At 43.3% G+C, this 19,477-nt stretch overlaps 1 protein-coding gene across 1 annotated transcript in view; it reads left to right on the forward strand.

Annotated features, from left to right (window-relative positions):
- SKAP1 (src kinase associated phosphoprotein 1) overlaps positions 1-13,434 on the forward strand; it is a 265,174-nt gene extending 251,740 nt beyond the window's left edge. Inside the window, exon 13 of the mRNA XM_069951830.1 lies at positions 13,246-13,434. Within this exon, the coding sequence (XP_069807931.1) occupies positions 13,246-13,341 (96 nt within the window). The 3' untranslated portion in view covers positions 13,342-13,434. The remainder of the gene's footprint in view (positions 1-13,245) is intronic.
- The last annotated feature ends 6,043 nt before the right edge of the window (positions 13,435-19,477 follow it).

Genomic DNA, 19,477 nt, shown 5'->3' on the forward strand with positions numbered 1-19,477 from the left:
TGAATTAATCTGCAAATTCGTTGCTTGACTTGTCTTGTACTGATCCAGAGTTAGCAGCCTTTATTATAGTCCGCAGCTGTGTTCGCATTACCGCAGGCTTCAGAGCTGAAGTGTCCCAGCATTCCTTGCTGACATAATGTCTGTACAGAGATTTCTCTGATGATTTGCATTCTGGGAAGTGCTGTCTTTACATCAGGCCCTGTACAGTAATCCGAGATAGTAAAAAAAAATGCCCTGCTGCATTGTATGAGCTTAGCAAAAAATGTTAGGGATGATTCCGACAATAAAAGCTGTTGACTGGTTCCAATAACAACAAGCAGTTCTGGACCCTGCGGTAAGAGCAAACAAGGGATTCCCAGCTCACTTTCCTTGCTTGTGTTGATGGGTAATCGGAAAACCAAGCACAAAGTCAATCCAGGAGCCAGGACTCTAAATAGCATAAAATCTTTAGTTTATAGATCACACTTAAACCATTCAGAACATGGTATTAGCCTATACGTTTCAGGCTGGAGCGTGCCCATAGTCGCCAGCATAGGAGAGTGCTGGTCCTAGATATATTGGAAGCCAGGCTGTAACTCTGGATCATTACAACATAACTTATGCCATGTAATTCTAAACTTCCTCGACTTTTTATTTCGATCACATACAAAATAGTGGCCAAACAACGCACAGTATTTGAAGGAAACCTATAGTGTGCATATCACAACATACTGTATGTTAGGCCTTATTCACATTATTGTTTATCGGCTCTGATTTAAAGTGCGAAATACGGAGTAATGTTTTTTGGCTCTTCATACTTTGTATTTTTCAGTATCCAGCCGATTCTTTTACAGGCTGTTTTTTTCTGTATATACTCACAGAAGCGAAGTTTTTTGGATATAATACAATGCAGTGTATGACATCTCTACAGAACCATTCTGACCGGATTATAATGCAAGGCATTTATTATGACTGTCTTGTAACTTATAACTAGACCGGGCAGAAGCTGCACCAAATCTGTCATAGTCGTACACGCTGTCTGATAGGTTTGGGACATCTTTTTAGGCTTACAAAATTAGATTGTTCCTTATGCCACAAAATGGCACATTTTAAAACTCCGCTAAGCCCCACCCCCTATTTGTAGAAACTTTCAGAACTGTAAAGCAAGTTGCTAAAAGTATATAAAAAAAATAATAAATCTGGTGCATGGTCTGTATGGTTTTTGCTTTTTTTTTAAGCACAAAATAAGCAATGTGTAACGGGAATAAAGATGCAATCTTTATTTGTTAAGGGAGAAGTCTGGCGAAAATATTTTTTAATATCTTTTGTCCTGGATAAAATAGTGATGTCACTTCCTGGATAAAAATGGTGATGTCACTTCCTGGATAAAATGGTAATGTCACTTCCTGGATAAAATGGTAATGTCACTTCCTGGATAAAATGGTGATGTCACGACCCGACTCCCGGAGTTGTGCGGGCTGTGGCTGCTGGAGAGGATGATGGCAGAGGGATGCTCAGTGTCCCCCCAGAGCCCTGTGTCCCTCAGTGTCCCCCTGCCATCATCCTCTCCAGCAGCTACAGCACGCACAGCTCTAGTAGCCGGGTCGTAACATCACCATGTTATCCAGAAAGTGATATCACCATGTTATCCAGGAAGTGACATCACCATTTTATCCAGGAAGTGAAGCCTTGATGCAGTAGTAAGTGCAGGGAAAAGGCACTTCATCTGCATTTCAGGTAATAAGTGTATATTGGTAATTTGTATAACAATTGGGGGGCAATACAATACTTTAATAAAAATGTTTGCCAGACTTCTCCTTTAAATTCTATTAGACTGTGATCATCTCATAGGAACGAATACAGAATGCAACTTCCGGTCAATACATAACTCATATGGTTTCCTATTAGAATGGTGGCAGATAAGATATAAAGTTGGAATGGGGAACCTTCCACCTTCCAGCTGTTGCAAAACTACAATTCCCACCATGCCTGGACAGCCAAAGCTAAAGCTTTGGCTGTCCAAATATGATAGGAATTGTAGTTCTACAACAGCTGCAGGGCGGAAGGTTCCCCATTCCTGCTATAAAGCATGAAGAAAGTTTTTATTATTTATAGTGTTGGAGTGAGATGGCACTCTGTAAGGTGGGGGTGCTCGTGGTAGGAATGGCTCCCAATGAACTGTAAAGAAGTGTCCGGACACTCATCAAATTCATTATTGCTTGTTTATTAAGTGTGACATCAAGCAGGTACAGATAAGGATGCATTTTGGCTGATGAAGACCATAGGCCGAAACGCGTCCTCTTCATTATTTATCCTACTCAAACATTTCTGGTCGCACCTCTTAACTCTAAATGCCTTTGCACTTTTTATTATATTTTGTGTACATTATATAATGAAACCTATACCCTAGTCTATCACATTAAAAAGTTGTTGTCTACGGAAGATGGCAAATATATACATAATATATGGAAGAACTGTTGATTAGAGCTGATCGAAGAGAGGAAAATCTTAGGTCCTATAGAACTCGAACCTTGCTGAACCTTCTGCCCTAGGTAATAGGCTGTATCCCAGAATTCCAGGCGGTACCCGGGCTGTCTCCTCCTTCCCCATGGACCGGGAAGGCATCGGGAATCAAATGCGGAAGCTTCGGCAAGGTTTGAGTTCTATAGAACCTAAGATTTTCCTCTGCTCAATCATCTCTACTGTTGATATGTCACAGGAAGTCTGGTCTGGATAAGGGCTGGTCTAGTGCTATAGATTCACAGCCAAACAGAAGTTTTTAAAAAACTAAAGAAAAAAACAAACACTCTTTGATCAGGAACATTTCTGTTCAAGTTCTTCCCAGTCCGAAATGGCAACCAGTGGTAAGTACTGAACTGCACAGGAAATAGAGAGAAGAGACATTTGAGGTTTACATCCCTGTTAGTCCATATATATAAGATATTTGAACTGAGTCTGGACATATCATTTATTATAAGGCTGAGTTCACACTGCGTCTTTGCAGTCCGTTTAATTTGTTACTTTTAACGGACAGAAAAATGTAGTCAACACTACTTTTGTGTCTGTTAAAAAAATGCATCCGTTTCCATTCGTCTTTTTTTTTATAATGTAAAAACGGATCCAAACGGATGACACACAATTGCATCAGTTTTTTGCATAAAACGTATACATTAAACGGATTGCAAAAACGCAGTGTGATCCCAGCCTATGGGAACAAGTGCGGCCACACACTGGGGGGGGGGGTCCCTTTAAGTCAAGTCAGTACCATCTTTCCTAATGATTGTAGATGCAGTCATCTTAATCTATAAAGATCGTGGACCCCGTTATTTGCCCGAGCGGGGTTCACCCTCTTCCAGGCATGCATTACCCTGTCTGGGAACAGATATCTCACTTATGAAAAGTTTCAACTAAAGCTCAAACTTTCCCTTTGAAAAATGACCAGTTTGTTTCAGCGCTCAGAGAATGTTATTAAAATGCTAATTTAAAAGAAAAAAAGAGTTAAATATCTAGCAGTGGCGCAGTCTAATTGCGAGCATAATGAGCTCTGGAGTGCCCCTGACACACAGAACATAAACAGCCAGTAAACAGATCATTAGTACTCACATTCATTTATTGTGCCGACCTTAACATGACCCCGGAGCGGGGAGGGTGAGAAGCAGGTGGATCTGACTGTGACACCCCTCTAGGGGATGCAGGAAATGAAGCTAGAAGCTGTTACCATAGATACACGTGTGCAGATGAGGTAACACGCCAACAGGCTGCAGCCTCGGCTGGCGGCTTCTATCTGTCACCCTCTCATATTAGGATTAAATTATTCCCAGATAGAGGAATTCAGCCCCTTCAAAAAAAAAAAAAAAATGGGAAGGGGTGGTGGTCCGGTCAGACCGTACAAAGTCACCTTGTCGAGGGTGGCAAAGAGTAGAAGAAGCCTCCTGTCAATGCCCCAGCCGGTGCCGTGAGATGGAAGGCAGCACAGTATCTATCCCCCGTAGCAGCAGATCACACAGCAAAGCTAATTAACAAAAAATACAAATTACGACACCCTTCACTTCCACCCATCTGGTAACGAGAAAGCTTAATCAGGAGCTGTGCGCGCTCGGCAGCAGTTCTGCGGAAGGGCCAAGAAGACGAGACTTGGATATTTCTCTAATAAATAGAAATTATCCGCGTCTCCCTGTCCCCCCCTCCCTGTGCACTTTACATGAACCTGTGATACGCCAGCAATAGCCCTTCCAGCGTGCGGCTGATGTGATTTAGGAGAATATTAAAGGCAATGTGGAGATTGGAGGCGCCTCTCTCTCAGGGAGAGCTGGAGAAATGCGCAGCACAGATGGGTTGAGCAGATTAAACGTTTCCTTCACATTGTTTCCAAATTGTGCTGCGGTGCCTGAGGGAGTGAGTGCGGTCAGAGCAGCGCGCACTTTATGGAGTCGGTATTAATGCCTGCATTTCATAGGCCTATCGTATTAGCAGCAGGTTAGGGTCAGAGCTAGATGAAGGTTGCATTTAGCCGCTTTCCTTACCCCCCTATCTCATCTTACGCCTAGCATATTCCTATACTGTATTATTCACCTATAACGATATTACATCGGCAGTTGATGGGATATCAGGAATGATTTATACAATGCATTTCCATTTGACATATGCGCGTGACCTCCTGGAGTAGTTAGGGCCCCTATTTCGGAAGTCCTTATAGCAGCATCTAACTAGTTAAGTGACATTTGTGGACAAATGTTTCAGGTTTTGAGCTTTTTTTTTTATTATTATTATTACGAGCTGCTCAGTTGCACTATATGGCAGAATCTTTTCATTCGTTGTATTTGCATTTCGTAGGCCACACAGAGTAGTTAGCCATAGACATGCAGAGCTCAGCATCCCCATAGGATTTTAGCTTCCATGCATAGTTAATATCGGCTTGGCCGTGGCACGTATTTGTGCCAGTTGACAGCAGCTGGATTGTGAGATTCTCTTCATCCAGCAGTGTGCCTGTACGACAAAGCTATAATTCCCTGTCACTGACATGAGAACACCTCACTTCTTGCCTGCATTATAAGGATGCTCGGGGAGAGATGGATCACTGTCATCACATGGCGGGAGAACAGACAGAGGCTGCATATTGTAATTTATTCATTTCCAAACAATAATGTATGACAGACAGGCACTAATACTGGCAATAAGCAATCATAAACCAATAACGGAGATTGATTAGACACCCAGGACATACATCAAGCTCTCAATGATCTGGTGCTACAGACAGATTTACGTCCGTCTTGCATCTGGGCGCATATCAGGCAGCCTGGTACCCAAGCACGGCTATTACTACTCGATAATTCTTTCAGCCCTCTATTTTCCTATCTCATAAGATAACGCTTCAGGCATTTTTTTTTTCTTTTTTAGGAGTGCCCCCATCCCGAACGACGATGCCCTCTGCCGGTTACCCTTTTGGGATGAGGGGTAAGGCTCCGCGCTTGGGCGAGCGTGAGGAGTTAGGAACCTGAGCACAGCACATTCGAGACTGGCTGTGCCAGCACACTCTTTTAATAGTTTAATAAAAATTAGCATAATTAACAAACATCTGTATAATCCAGAGCGGTGTAATTTGGCAGAGAGAACGGGAGTTTAGATGTTATTGCTGGGAGTTTAATGTTCTTTTAATTCTTTTTGGCACGCTGCAGTGAGAGAAATGTTTGGTGCGGATGGTTGTGTGCCGGATTTAATTAGTACGTATCTTTTGATTGTGTGCGATTCCGAGGCCCTGAGTGGCTCAGGCAGTGGGACTGGTTTTTATGACGCCTTCCTGTCCTGGTGCCGGCAGGCGGGAAACTGGGAGCTGACATAGCAGACTAAAGGGGGTGTTTGGATATTCCTGCCTTAAGCTTTGCAAGGGGCACCTTCCCCTGCCAGAAGAAGATATTTTCAGGTCCCTATTCACTTGTATAATCAGCTTACCACCACAGACTGTCAGCGCCAGCATAATGAAGCCATCAGCCTGCCCAGGGCGTACTTAATGTTTGACATAGTCTTGTCCTTGCAGCCAAATCCAACCCGTCTTAGGAAACCTGCCTCCATTTTAGCACATCTGTTACATATTTCCGAGGGCAGCAGACACAGTTTTCTATGGCGTTTTATACTGTGATAGAAATGGCTTCTACCATTGTCAGTTAGTGACATCACTTTAAGGAATATTAATGACAATATTAAAGTGAATCTTTATCTTTTTTCTGTTTGTTTGTTTGTTTTTTTTGGTCCACAATTCAGTTTTAATATAGTCTTTAATTTATCTTTATATTATGTTTTTCTGTTATGGAGATCCAATTACCCTGCGTAGACATGGCGTTTAATGGTATAATTCTGGCTGCTTGTAGTAGTGGTGCACTGCTGTGAGGCTGGACCAGTCACTTGCCAGCTGGTACTGCGTGACACCACTACTGTGGTGGTTGGTCGTGTATAGCTCAGCCGGATGGTATACCGTTGTGATGCCAGTGCCAGGTGGGCACACAGGTATGGAGGTACACCTGCTTTTATTTTAAGGGGGCTGGCTATACCCTTTCCCCTGTGGTCGGTGACCTGCCAGGCTGTGAGAGGATCCCTTGGGTACTTATGGTGGTCCAGAGTGGAGTTGTAACCCACCAGGACTATCGGTACCGCCACCCACAGAAAGGGGAGATGACCCAAGGAAGGGGCAATTACTGTGTCAGTGTTTAAGTAATAATCACTGAGTCCTGTTACCATAAATAAACTCGTCTTTACTTTAGGAATACTTAATACAATGGTATACAGTAGACTTGTGACTTGACAATATACTTTGGACTTGACTGACAAGACTTGTGCTTAGAGCTGGAGAGGTAGTATATCCGTGCTGACTTGGTTGCGTGCTGACAAGTAGAGTAAGTTTAGAGGAGTAGAGAGGAGGCTGTCACGAGAGTCCCAAGCCAAGTAGTAATGTGCTCTGCTGGGACTTTTAGAGATAGGAGAAGTAGAATACTTGAGAATAGAGAGAATACTTGTGCCTGTGTTTTGATTCTTTGTCTTTGCACCACCTATTGCCCCCCCCCAGTGTCGAGCGACCCGTCCTATAAGGGTGACACAAGCCCCAGACCTTGTTACCTTGGTTGAGCAGAGTCACCAAGGTTTCCTGGTTACACCTGCGCTGCGAGATAGAATACGTAGGCTTCTAGCAACATTGCTGTATCCGGATCAGTTCCTCTTGCTTCAGGACACTGTCCTGCACCTCTAGACCTCTAGGCGTGGGCTGGGATGATCTCTGACTTTGTCCACTCTGTAAGTGTTTAGCACTGCATAGTGAGTAGAAGTGCTGCTTTCAAGAAAAGAGCGTCTGTGCTTCCCATGTGTGTCTGTCCACTATCACACTCCAGACTAGACTACACTGGACTCGTCCTCTAACAGGGGACCTGGCATAAGCCAGGGCCCAACTTGACTGCTGTAGGGATTGTTCTGGCTTTTGTCCTCTCTGTATAGGATCCAGACTAAGACTGACTAAGTGTGAGACTAAACTTCCTCTCCCCATTTGACAACTTCCTACAGGGTATGTTATACCTGCTGTGAGTAGGTGAGAAGAGAGTGCAATAGAAGAAAGAGATAGGTGGAGAAAAGAAAAGAGCTCTAATTGGTGCACAAATCACAAAAACAATAACCCCTTCAGTACTACAGCTGTGCAATACCTAGATACAAGACATACATACTACATTACGACTTTTACTGAGAGTACAGGCTTTTGCGAGGGGTGTATAAACTAGTAACACTACATAGCCACTTCTAGAGATATCTTATTGTGTTACACTTCAGTGTAATGGGTGGTCCAGGCAAAAAAAAGAAGGTAAAAACATATTATACTCACCCATTCCTGTCTCCCGCAGTCTCAGTGCTACAGCTCCGTGCCCCCCTGCTGGTCTCTTTTATCTCCCAGTTCCTGTGACATCAAGGCCCCATAGGAACGGCCTGCGCTGACTATCAGTGGCTCACCACGGTCACTGGTGCTTTTACATGCTGTGCTATTCTGTTTAAGAATTGCAAGTAAAAGTGAATGGTCTTTGGAATTACCGTATTTTCTGGCGTATAAGACTACTTTTTAACACAGAAAATTCTTCTCAGAAGTTGGGGGGAGCTCGAAAACGGGCGCATCCCAACCATATACGGCGACCCCTGTAAAAAAACAACAACAAACGATTCAACTCACCTTTGACCTGTTCCCGGCAGCCGTGCCGGAACTCCCCGAAGCCTCTGTTATTCTCCCGAAGCTCTCCCGGCAGCTGAGCAGCTCCGAGCTTCCCCGATGAGACGCTCGGCTGCCGGGAGAGCTTTGGGGATCTCCGGCACAGACAGCGTGCATCACACTGCCTGCGCCGGCAACGTGATGGGGACGCGCAGATGCCGGTAACGGGTCACAGGTGAGTTGATATTTTTGTTGTTTTTTTCAACTTCATTTCCAGTTAGTAAACCCTGCTGCAGTTAGGCAGGGGTTAACATTTTCTGGCGTATTAGGCAAACCCCTAAAAATCTTCTTAAAAGTCAGGGGTCGTCTTATATGCCAGAAAATACGGTACTCGGATTTCTGCATTGATTACTAATAAAATGTGGCCTGATTGTCATAGTTAAAGTCAAAGACCAAGTAACTAAATACAGGTGGGCCCTTCCCCCTGGTGGGCCCCTGAGCAGGATGCCCCCCCCCTATTTAGCAGCTTCATGATGACATATAATCCCCCAGCATTGCTGCACATGTCTGCCACGCAGTTACTCACTGCCTCTATATAGCAACTTGGGGTTTCATCTTCAGAATCAGCACAGCCACTTTCCTCTTCCCTGGGATCCCCCCACCTCCTTTTCTGAGGGGGCCCCCATCTGCTCTATGTGCTGCTGCTGGCAGTTGGGACACAGGAGGAGGGGAGGGAGAGCAGTTGCAGCCTGCACAGCCACACTCCTTGAAACAGCTCTGGGAGCTGCAGATCTAACAGCATGTGAGCTGTACCTGTAATTTTCTTGTGTAAGAGGTAAATCAGCATGTACATGAAGTATGTATGTGAGGCTGGTGTTGAGTGTATTATCTAAGCATATATGTAATGTGCATTTCTATATATCTGTGTATGTATTGTGCATATTTGTATGTTATATGTATGTACACGTTATGGGCACTCATTTGTAAAAAAAAAAAACAACCCTTCATTCCTATACCTAAACCTGCTTCCTGGTGTCAATTAAGCAGGGGGGGATATATAGCAGTTAGGTTTTCTCTGTTCATCTATATACAGTGATAGATAAGACTCCTCTGTGTATCCATATAGTAGTTAGGCCTCTCTGTTCCACAATACAGTAGTTATGTCCCTCTGTCTTTATATAGTAGCATTTAGGTCGCTCTGTGCTACCATATAGAAGTTAGCCCCAAGATTTTAGGAATCCCCTCCAGCACCATCCCCCCATGTAGGTAATTCCCCCAGTATGTACTATTCCCCATGTACGCATCCCCCTCCATTATGTATTACCCATGTAGGCAACCCTCTTCAATATGTTTTCCCATGTAGACATTCCTCTCCAGTATGTATTCCCCAATTAGGCATCCCCCTCCAGCATCTATTACCCTTGTAGGAGCAGGGGGCTGGCACTTTCTAGGCCCCACCCCCAAATTTCTCTACTGTTCGCAGAGAGTACAAGAGTACTAATTTTCAATGTTGGCATAAAAAGTTTGCATAGAATGTAGGCATAGAATATTGCCATAAAATGTTGACATAGAATGCGGGTATAGATTGTTGACATAGAATGTTGGTATTAAGTAGGGATGGTCCAAACCGAGTTCGGTTCGGGTTCGTACGAACCCGAACTCTTGGTAATGATTCCCGCTGTCTGCCCGCTCCGTGCAGCGGGCGGATCCAGCAGGAGGACCGCCTGGAAAACTGGGATACAGCCATAGCCATAGGCTGTATCCCAGTTTTCCAGGCGGTCCTCCCGCTGTATCCACCCGCTCCACGGTGCGGGCAGACAGCGGGAATCTGATGCCGAGCGTTTGGACCATCCCTAGTATAAAGTGTAGGCTTAAAATATTGACATGGATTTTAGGCTTAGGATGTTGACATGAAATTTAATCTTAGAATGTTGTCATGGAATGTTGAAGTAGAATGTTGGTATGAAATGTAGGCTTAGATTTTTTACATAGAATGTTGGCTTAGAATGTTGTCATGGAATGTTGACAGAATATTGACAGAACATTGTTATAGAATGTTGACAGAATGTAAGCTTGTAGTGTCGTAAAATTTTTGCAAAGATTGTTGATATACAATTTAGGTTTAGAATTTTACTATAAAATTTAGAAAGTTGGCAAGAAATTTTATCTCAAAATGTTGGCATGGATTGTTGACATAGAATATTGTCATAGAAGGTTGTTGTAGAGTGTTGAAAGAATGTCATAGAATGTTGACAGAATGTAAGCTTTGAATGTTTACATAGAATGTTGACATAGAACATTGACAGAATGTAGGCTTAGAATGTTGACATACAGTTTAAGCTTAGAATGTTGACTTGGGATTTAGAATACTGGCATAGAATTTTGGCATATATTGGCATAGAATGTTTGCATGGAATGTAGGCTTAGAATGTTGACATAGAACATTAGGCTTAGAATATTGGCATAGAATTTAGGCTTAGAATGCTGGCATAGAATTTAGGCATATATTGCTGACATAGAATGTAGGCTTAGAATGTTGAAAAAGAGTATAGTCTTAGAATGTTGACGGAATTTAAGTTTAGAATTTTAGAATGTCTGTATAGAATGTTGACATAGAACTTTGGCTTATAATCTAGGCTTAAAATGTGGACATGGAATGTTTACACAGAGGGTGGGATTTATCATCTATGTAGAAAAAAGTTGCAAATATTTGAAGATTAAAAAAAATATAGATTTAAAATTGTACCCCAATTACTATGCTGACACCGCTTGTAGGCATCATTTACAACTAGGAGCATCTTGCAAAGCTGATTTACTATGTGTGACTTTTCTATATTTCTCCCTTACTGACCACAAAAGGGCTGGTTCATTTTCTAGCATAAGGGTCCATTTACACAGAAAGATTATCTGACAGATTATCTGCCAACGATTTGAAGCCAAAGACAGAAACAGACTATAAACAGAGATCAGGTCATATAGGAAAGCCTGAGATTTCTCCTCTTTTCAAATCCATTTCTGGCTTTGGCTTCAAATCTTTGGCAGATAATCTTTCTGTGTAAATGGACCCTTAAACAAATACATGAGTGTAGAATGATTAATTTAGACACATGCCTGCGAAAGTAGACTATATACAGATAAATATAACAGCCAGACCACCTCCCTTATATTGTTTATTATCCTGGTCCCTCTGTGGTTATTACTGTGCCGCACATAGGTACGGTTTCTTAGTAGAGGTGGCTGACTCATTGTATCCCTCAGCAGTTGCTCACTCGTTTAAAGTGCAGTTATATGTATGATTCAGTTATCTGTAACGATCATCTCCAATCTACCTAGTAACATGTCTGTGCTCTTCAGGGCCTCTGGGTGTGCTGGGCTGCTGTCTTGAGAAATGTTAATCGTCTCAGCCCTTAACCTTTTGCCGTCTTCCACCGACGTTCTGCACACATTTAGATTTCCCTTTCAGTTTCTTCATCATAATTAAACTTCACAAAGTCTCTGAGTATCACTTCCTTCTCACAGTCAAGATGCGATTAAATAGATGATCACGTACTCCGATAAATCCTGCGCTCCAGCCAAGACTTTGGCTCAGCATACACCAATACGATACAAAATGAAAACCACTGACAGGTGAAGTGGATAACATTGATTGTCTAGTGACAATGGGGCCTGTCAAGAGATGGGATATATTAGGCAGCTAGTGACCAGGCAGTTCTTGAAGTTGATGTGTTTGAAGCAGGAAAAATGGGCAGGTGTATGAGTACGTGCACACTACGGAATCCCGACACAAAATCCGTTGCGGATTCCGCAGCTCGCTCGCAGACTTTAGCGCTTTGATATCTTCCTTGGGCTACTATGTTTTCCACTGTTAGGATACGTTCACACAATGGAATCCTTGAGGATAACTTCCAGCAGATTCCATGCGCGCTCCCACTTGAACTTTCATCCGTCCCTTAGGCTCCATTCTATATGATTCCTTCAGTCCCATAGGCTCCATGTACACTCTTCATTCTTTCTCTGTTACAAAGACACAGGTCACAGATGTGGCGTAAACATATGTTTAATAGGTGAACGTCCTCTAGGAGCGGTGACTGCCTCATTTTACCATTGTGCATATACAGTGGTAACTTGGATTAAGAGCGTTTTGCAAGAAGAACTCACAATTTTTCAAAATTGTAACTTGGTTTAAGAGCATTGCTTTGGTGTAAGAGCTCCCTGTACTGGGTGGGATGGGGATTGGGGGAGGGGAATGGTCTGCATAGCGGGGGCTACAGCCCTGTACTCTGGCCAAGGAGGTCTCCCTCACCTTCCAAATCATGGCAGATCCACTTCAGGCTGGGGCTTACATCAGGGGACAGGACTGTGGGGGTAATCTCTCCATAGCTGTAACCCCTCTCTTCCGGGACAGAGAGTGCTGCTATACTGTGCCCACATCTGCCCTGCTCATTCCTTCATGCTCCCTGCAGTCTCTGTCAGCCCTTGTGTTTCCCATCCTCTCCATTCCTGCTATAATGTGCCTGAACTTACATTCAGCCATTCACACTGCTGTTATAATGTGCCTGCACTTACACTCGGCTATACACACTGCTGTATAGAAAAGTTCCTGACTCTGTCCTCCTGCACAGCTGTGTGATTCTCACTTTCTGATTGGTCCATGCTGAACACACACCCCTTCCCCATTGCTGTCATGTGACCACACAGACCTCTGACAGCAGCCCTGCTTCTCTATTGTAGCCTGTTGTACTACACTATTGCATTATGGGGATCTGCAGTTCAATCCTGTATCTACAAACTGCTGCTGTTTTTTCAGGGTTATTTACTTACTGTACAGTATAGCAATCAGCATGTGGAGTATAATATATAGTAACTTATAATATGACATATTCAGCTGTTTCTCATTGTTTGTTTCATCTGTTTTACATGTTATTTAGAATAAAAATCATTATTTTTGGGGTGTGGAGCCAATTGTCTGCATATCAGTGATTTCTTATGGGAAAATTTGCTTTGGTTTGAGAGTGATTTGGATTACAAGCACATCCCGGAACTCTTAATCCAAGACACCACTGTACTTTGCTAACTGGTATGTTTTCTTTCAGGAGTACAATGCTTACGGTTGGTGGGTCGGAGAGCTGGATGGAATGATCGGTATCGTGCCCAGGGAGTATCTACAAGCTGCCTTTGACCTGAGATGAACTAAAGTTCAGCATATCTAAATTCAGGAGAAATTGCTTGTAAAAAGTATGTCTGGGCTTAAACGTTTGCAAAAAGTAAATAAAGGATTGCTTCTGGACTAATGTCATCTGCCTTCTCTCAGAGCGGTCATGAAAGTCACGCTGGTGGCCACTAGATGGCAAACTGTGAGTGCATTACAGGAAAGTAAATCCAGACCCAGATTTCATGTCCGTCAGTGGACAGCCTGGTAATCTGCCTGCTTGTGCCAAACTCTTGTTGCTAGTAAACAGATTGGTGCAGAAGTCTATATTATTTGCTTACACTGTGTTAAATTTTATTTATTACACATTAAAGTTTGATCTGTCCTCATAGTTAACTGCACTCGGCATTCTAGGCACATGACCAACCCGACTAGTCAGGGGGCAGTGTGGGAGTATTCATGATGTATGCCAGGATTAGTAACTATGCCCCATTGATTCCCACACGGCAATGATTTGCTTGCCCGATCTGAACCTCCTATTAAAGATGTCACAACCCAAACTTACACGGACAGACTAAGAATGATTCAGTTTTGGGGGTTACAGATAGTACCGGAGGCATCTTCAGAGTTAGAGCGGTAATAATAATCCCCATGCTGGCTCTTCCCAGGGGTGTCACATGCAGAAGGAATGGAGTGCTGAGCATGTTGGCTGACCGTCTCATCATGGGCACTCTACCAAAAAGCAAAACAGCAGCTGCGGAGACTGACATCTGAAGCATGACTTAAGTATTCCGAAAAGGGATAGAGCTGCTGTCTGACTGAAGGGAGGAGCAGGAGACAGCTGCAGATGGTTGCAGGCATTTTTACATGTGGCACACTGGGAATATGTGATTGATTTGCTCCATAACAGAATAGGCAGTGACTTGTCTTTATCATAGCTTGTCTTTAACTGTTTGATTATTGAGATCTCACATCCAAGGGTGGCACTCACCTTCTATGTGCCTATTCCTCCATCTTACCCACTACATGTAGGAGAAAACACAGAACGACAGAGCATGGCATAGAACCATGGAAAAAGCGACCACATCCGCCATCTTCCCTATTGGCATTCTCCTCCCCACCCCGGCCCTAGTTATTCCAGTATATTTTTCACTTGTTCTGTTTCACTTCTTCTTTACTTCTGTGTTGGTGTCTGTCCAGGGTTTAGGCAAGAGATGTCACACATATCCCCATGAATTATGTATAGCAACCCTTCTGGTGACTACAACATCATATGCTGCAAACGTAGTCACAAGGGGCGGATGACTACTAGTTGCTGGTGATCAGTGAAGATCGTTCTGCTAGGGAACTCTGTCATCCCTGTCATGCTTCCTAATCCACAAGTCATCACATTGTTCTTTAAAGCTTCTTCCTACCCACCAACCTTAATGGATATCTTTCTTTACCTAAATATAGAGACATCTATTGGTCAAGACCAATGGGGGAGGCAGACACTGGAAGCGGCCCAAAATACATAATGCCTCAAAATCAAATACAGTGATATGCTGTGTATAGTGATAAACTTTTTACATAAATATGTCACTCAAACTTGTTCTATTAATGACACACTCTCTCCCTCTAAGGCCGCATTCACACGTTCTGTGTTCCACACGTAACATGGAATGCCTGTAATGGAGTCCCAGGCAGCATCTGTGTAATAGCGGGAGAACTGTATGCATATGCACCCTGCTGTAATAAAGCAACCGCGTAGCACTGTCATTACAGTACGGCGCATATTCATACAGTTCCCCCGCTCCCAGCATCTCATTACAGATGCTGCCCGGGCAGGGGTTGGACTCCATTACAGGTATTCCACCTCCGTGTTCCTTGCGGCCTAACTTTTTGGGGCTTTGAAATGTATTCCTACCTTAGGCATGTATGGTATATCATATAGATGTATTTGAGATAGATAGATAGAAATTCTGATTTACTATATGAAAAAAGTGTATTTTATTTTTATTCTGGAAAGCAACAGGCTCCATTCTGAAGATTGAAGAAAGTCATCTCCCCCTAGTGGTCAGTGCTTAGAAATGCATTACTAAAGGTAATTGTGGTTGGCTCTTTGCCTTTAGCTGTTAGTTGTGATATTCAGTTGCACATGGTCAACTCATACATTGTGGCTAGGACTATGCAGCAACTCTGGCTGCGACATGAGTAGCACAGATGAAGATTGTTGTGTTGCTCTGAAGAATCATACGACATGGCAGCTAATGTTAAAGAAAATCTATCAGCTGCAATTCACATTCCAAACTGCTGACAGTTGTTAGGGCCCTATTCCGATTATCATTCAAAAAATCGTTAGATCGTTTGTAATTGAAAGATAATCGTTGGTCGATTGATAGAATTTGGAGCTATTTTTATAGTTGATTATTTGCAAATCAGTGTAATAAGATGTTGTTCCTGGTAGCGACGTCAGTATGATCACAAGAACAATCATTTGGGTGGACGATTTCAGGTCGTTCGCCATAGCGGTCTTTTTAGATCATTTATCGTCGAAAAATCACTTTGTGGAATAGGGCCCTCAGAGCAAGGAGACACATGGTACCTTTCATGTATCATTCTGTGCTTCCAGAATATAGAAAAAAGGCTTTCATGAGCTCCTGAAGTGCAGCAAGCTGTAACACCTCCTAACCCCCTTCCCCAGTACCTGAACCTGCTTGGGACTCCGCTTCCAGGTGTCAATCCAGCAGGGGGAAAGAAGAGGCATTCCAGCTTGCTGCATATCAGAAGTTTGGAAAAACCCCTTTGTACCAGAGAGCAAAAGCATTACGTTCTGGAAGCATACCGTGTCCCTCTATCGTAACAGCTATCTAACAGTGTCAGCAGTTTAGGATGTAAATTACACCTTATAGGGGAACTATCAGCAGGTTAGACAAATCTGTGTCTGACCTTCCTCCTCGGCACTGGTCTTGTGCTGTTAGTAGGGGGTAAACTCCGCTCCGGAGAACCCTTAGGAGCACTGCTGCGTCATCCAGCCCGCTTTCTCCATCGTTTATCAATGGAGCGAGAGAGTCGTCTAACCTGCTGATAGTTCCCCTTTTAAGTGAATGTGGTTGCATTGCAACCCAAAAGTGGCTATAAGTAGTCACAAGAAATCTCTCTGATCCATTTCTTGTCAAATTCTGCCCATTTGTGGGTTGCAACGTGACCCCATGCGCTTACATACAATACATTCAGTGTAATATTGAAATCTTTGGCAGCACGATCTGTGTGACGTAACAAAAGTTGCAGTGTACCTCAACGATCCCTTAACTTAGTTACACGTAATTCTATTACAAAGCATGTGACTCACTGAGTATTATGACTGACTAGAATGTGATGCACACTGAAAAACTATAATGGAAAGATTTGCACCTTATCTTTGTCTGTTTTGGCTAAAATGCAGCAAATACCGTGTGAATCCAGCCTCAGGCCTCATGGTCATGTCCGTAGTTTTGTCTGCAACTGGACAGCCTTGTGGACCTATACAGTTCAAGACCCCTTTCATATGTCCCCCCCCCCCCCCCCGGCCCGACCATCTTTTTCACGCCACCAAATAATTCATAATGCAGTGATGCATCATTTTCTTGATGCTGCATAGGCTGTTACTGCGCTATTAAGGGTTCATCTGCCCTGAAAAGGATTTTTGGATTGTGCTAAACAGCAAAACAGATCTAGCAATAAAGAAACGTTTTAATCAATGTGAAAAGGCCTTCAGGCACATATAATGGGGTTATATATTGCACCAAATTTTGGCTTGGCTCATGTTACGTCAAAATTAACGCAGATGTTTTCCTTAGAGGAAAAAAAAAAAGCACAAGGGTATATTTACAAAGTGCAGCCAAACTGCTTTAAAGGAGAAGTCCGGCCAAAATTAATTTTTGATATGTTGTTACTTATGAAAAGTTATACAAATTTCTAATGTACATTAATTATGGGAAATGCACATATAGGGCTATTTCCCTTAATTTAGTAGATCAGGAAGTGTTAGAAATATCTCTGAAGAAGTGACGTCACGACCCAGGGTGTAATTCCTATGGAGTGTCCAGCAGGGGGCGCTCTCTATATAGAAGTCTATGGGACTTTATTGTTTCTATGGGTTTCTATGTAATGTAATGTAATGTAATGTAGTGTACAGTGCTTTATTGAATGAATACATCTATGGAATACTTTGGGGAGCAAGTGTCCTTGCTTCCCAAAGTATTGCATAAATGTATTCCTTCAATACATTCAATACACAGTAAGCCCGCCGATCCGCCGCATTCCCGCCGATCCGCCACACGCTGATCCGCCGCATTCCCGCCGATCCGGACCATATACATTGAACTACAGCTCCCATCATCTGCTTCTAGTATGAACAGGTGATGGGAGCTGTAGCTGGGTAATGGATATGACATGCCGCCGGGCGCAGGGGGGAGCCGCTCAGTACACAGGAGGGCTCCCCCCTCCTCCTCCTCCTTCAGGGAACCTTCCCCCTATAGCACTGCTGACTCCCTGCCTGGCCGCCGCTCTCCGCTCTCCCCTCCATACATACCGGCTCCCGATGCATCCTGGTGTCCGCGCTGATGCCGGGAGCCGGTATATGTGAGCGGAGAGCGGCGGCCAGGCAGGGAGTCAGCAGTGCTATAGGCGGAAGTTATCACGGAAGGAGGAGGAGGAGGGGGGAGCGCTCCTGTGTACTGAGCGGCTCCCCCCTGCGCCCGGCGGCATGTGATATCCCTTACCCAACTACAGCTCCCATCACCTGTTCATACTAGAAGCAGATGATGGGAGCTGTAGTTCAATGTATATGGTCCGGATCGGCGGGAATGCGGCGGATCAGCGTGTGGCGGATCGGCGGAAATGTGGCGGATCGGCGGGCTTACTGTGTATTGAATGTATTGAATGAATACATTTATGCAATACTTTGGGGAGCAAGGACACTTGCTCCCCAAAGTATTCCATAGATGTATTCATTCAATAAAGCACTGTACACTACATTACATTACATTACATTACATAGAAACCCATAGAAACAATAAAGTCCCATAGACTTCTATATAGAGAGCGCCCCCTGCTGGACACTCCATAGGAATTACACCCTGGGTCGTGACGTCACTTCTTCAGAGATATTTCTAACACTTCCTGATCTACTAAATTAAGGGAAATAGCAGTATATGTGCATTTCCCATAATTAATGTACATTAGAAATTTGTATAACTTTTCATAAGTAACAACATATCAAAAATTAATTTTGGCCGGACTTCTCCTTTAAGGCTATGTTCACACACAGTATTGTGGTCCTCATATTGCATCCAAAACCAGGAGTGGATTGAAAACAGAGAAAGGCTATGTTCTTACACTGGTGAAATTTAGTGGATGGTCGTCATTTAAAGGCAAATAATTGGCGTATTTTAAAACATTGGCTGTTGTTTGTCAAAAAAACGACGGTTAGCCACTAAATTTCAACAGTGTGTGAACACAACCTCTCTCTGTTTTCAATCCACTCCTGGTTTTGGTTGCAATATGAGTACCAAAATACTGAGCAAAAATACTGTGTGCAAACCCAGCCTAAAGGGGTGTTCAATAATGGTGTGTTTGCACAAACAGATTATCTGACAGATTTTTGAAGCCAAAGCCAGGAACAGATTATAGACAGAGAACAGGTCATAAAGGAAAGACTGAGATTTATCCTTTTTTTTTAAATCCATTCCTGGTTGTGGCTTAAAAAAATCTGACAGATAATCTGTGTGTGTAAACGCACCATTGGAGATAGCAAGCTGTCCGACCACTGGAGCGCTCCTTCGATCTTCAGAACCCTAAAATCCAATCAGTTATACATGAAAACACAGCGCAGATGCAAACAGTGTATAGTAGCCTTCAATTCTGTTCGTTACTGGTACAAAAGCTCTAGTATAAAAAGGAAAAAAGAATAAACTTGTGCCATTTAAACTGCTTATTTATTGTAAAAAAAAAAATCCCCAAATTGAGATAATAAGGTGCCGGATAAGAAAAGAAAATATTCCAGGTAGCAGACATCATGTGTTCACCCTCCAGGCATGGAGGATACTGGTAAGGTTTTTGGTGTATTGCATCTCTCTTACAGAGCCGCATTACTACAAAAAAAAAAAAAAAAAAGACTGAAAAGCTAGATCAGAAACACTAAAGCTTTTCGCTAG

This window comes from Dendropsophus ebraccatus, chromosome 14, assembly GCF_027789765.1.
Source record: "Dendropsophus ebraccatus isolate aDenEbr1 chromosome 14, aDenEbr1.pat, whole genome shotgun sequence".
In the NCBI taxonomy this organism is placed as follows: domain Eukaryota; kingdom Metazoa; phylum Chordata; class Amphibia; order Anura; family Hylidae; genus Dendropsophus; species Dendropsophus ebraccatus.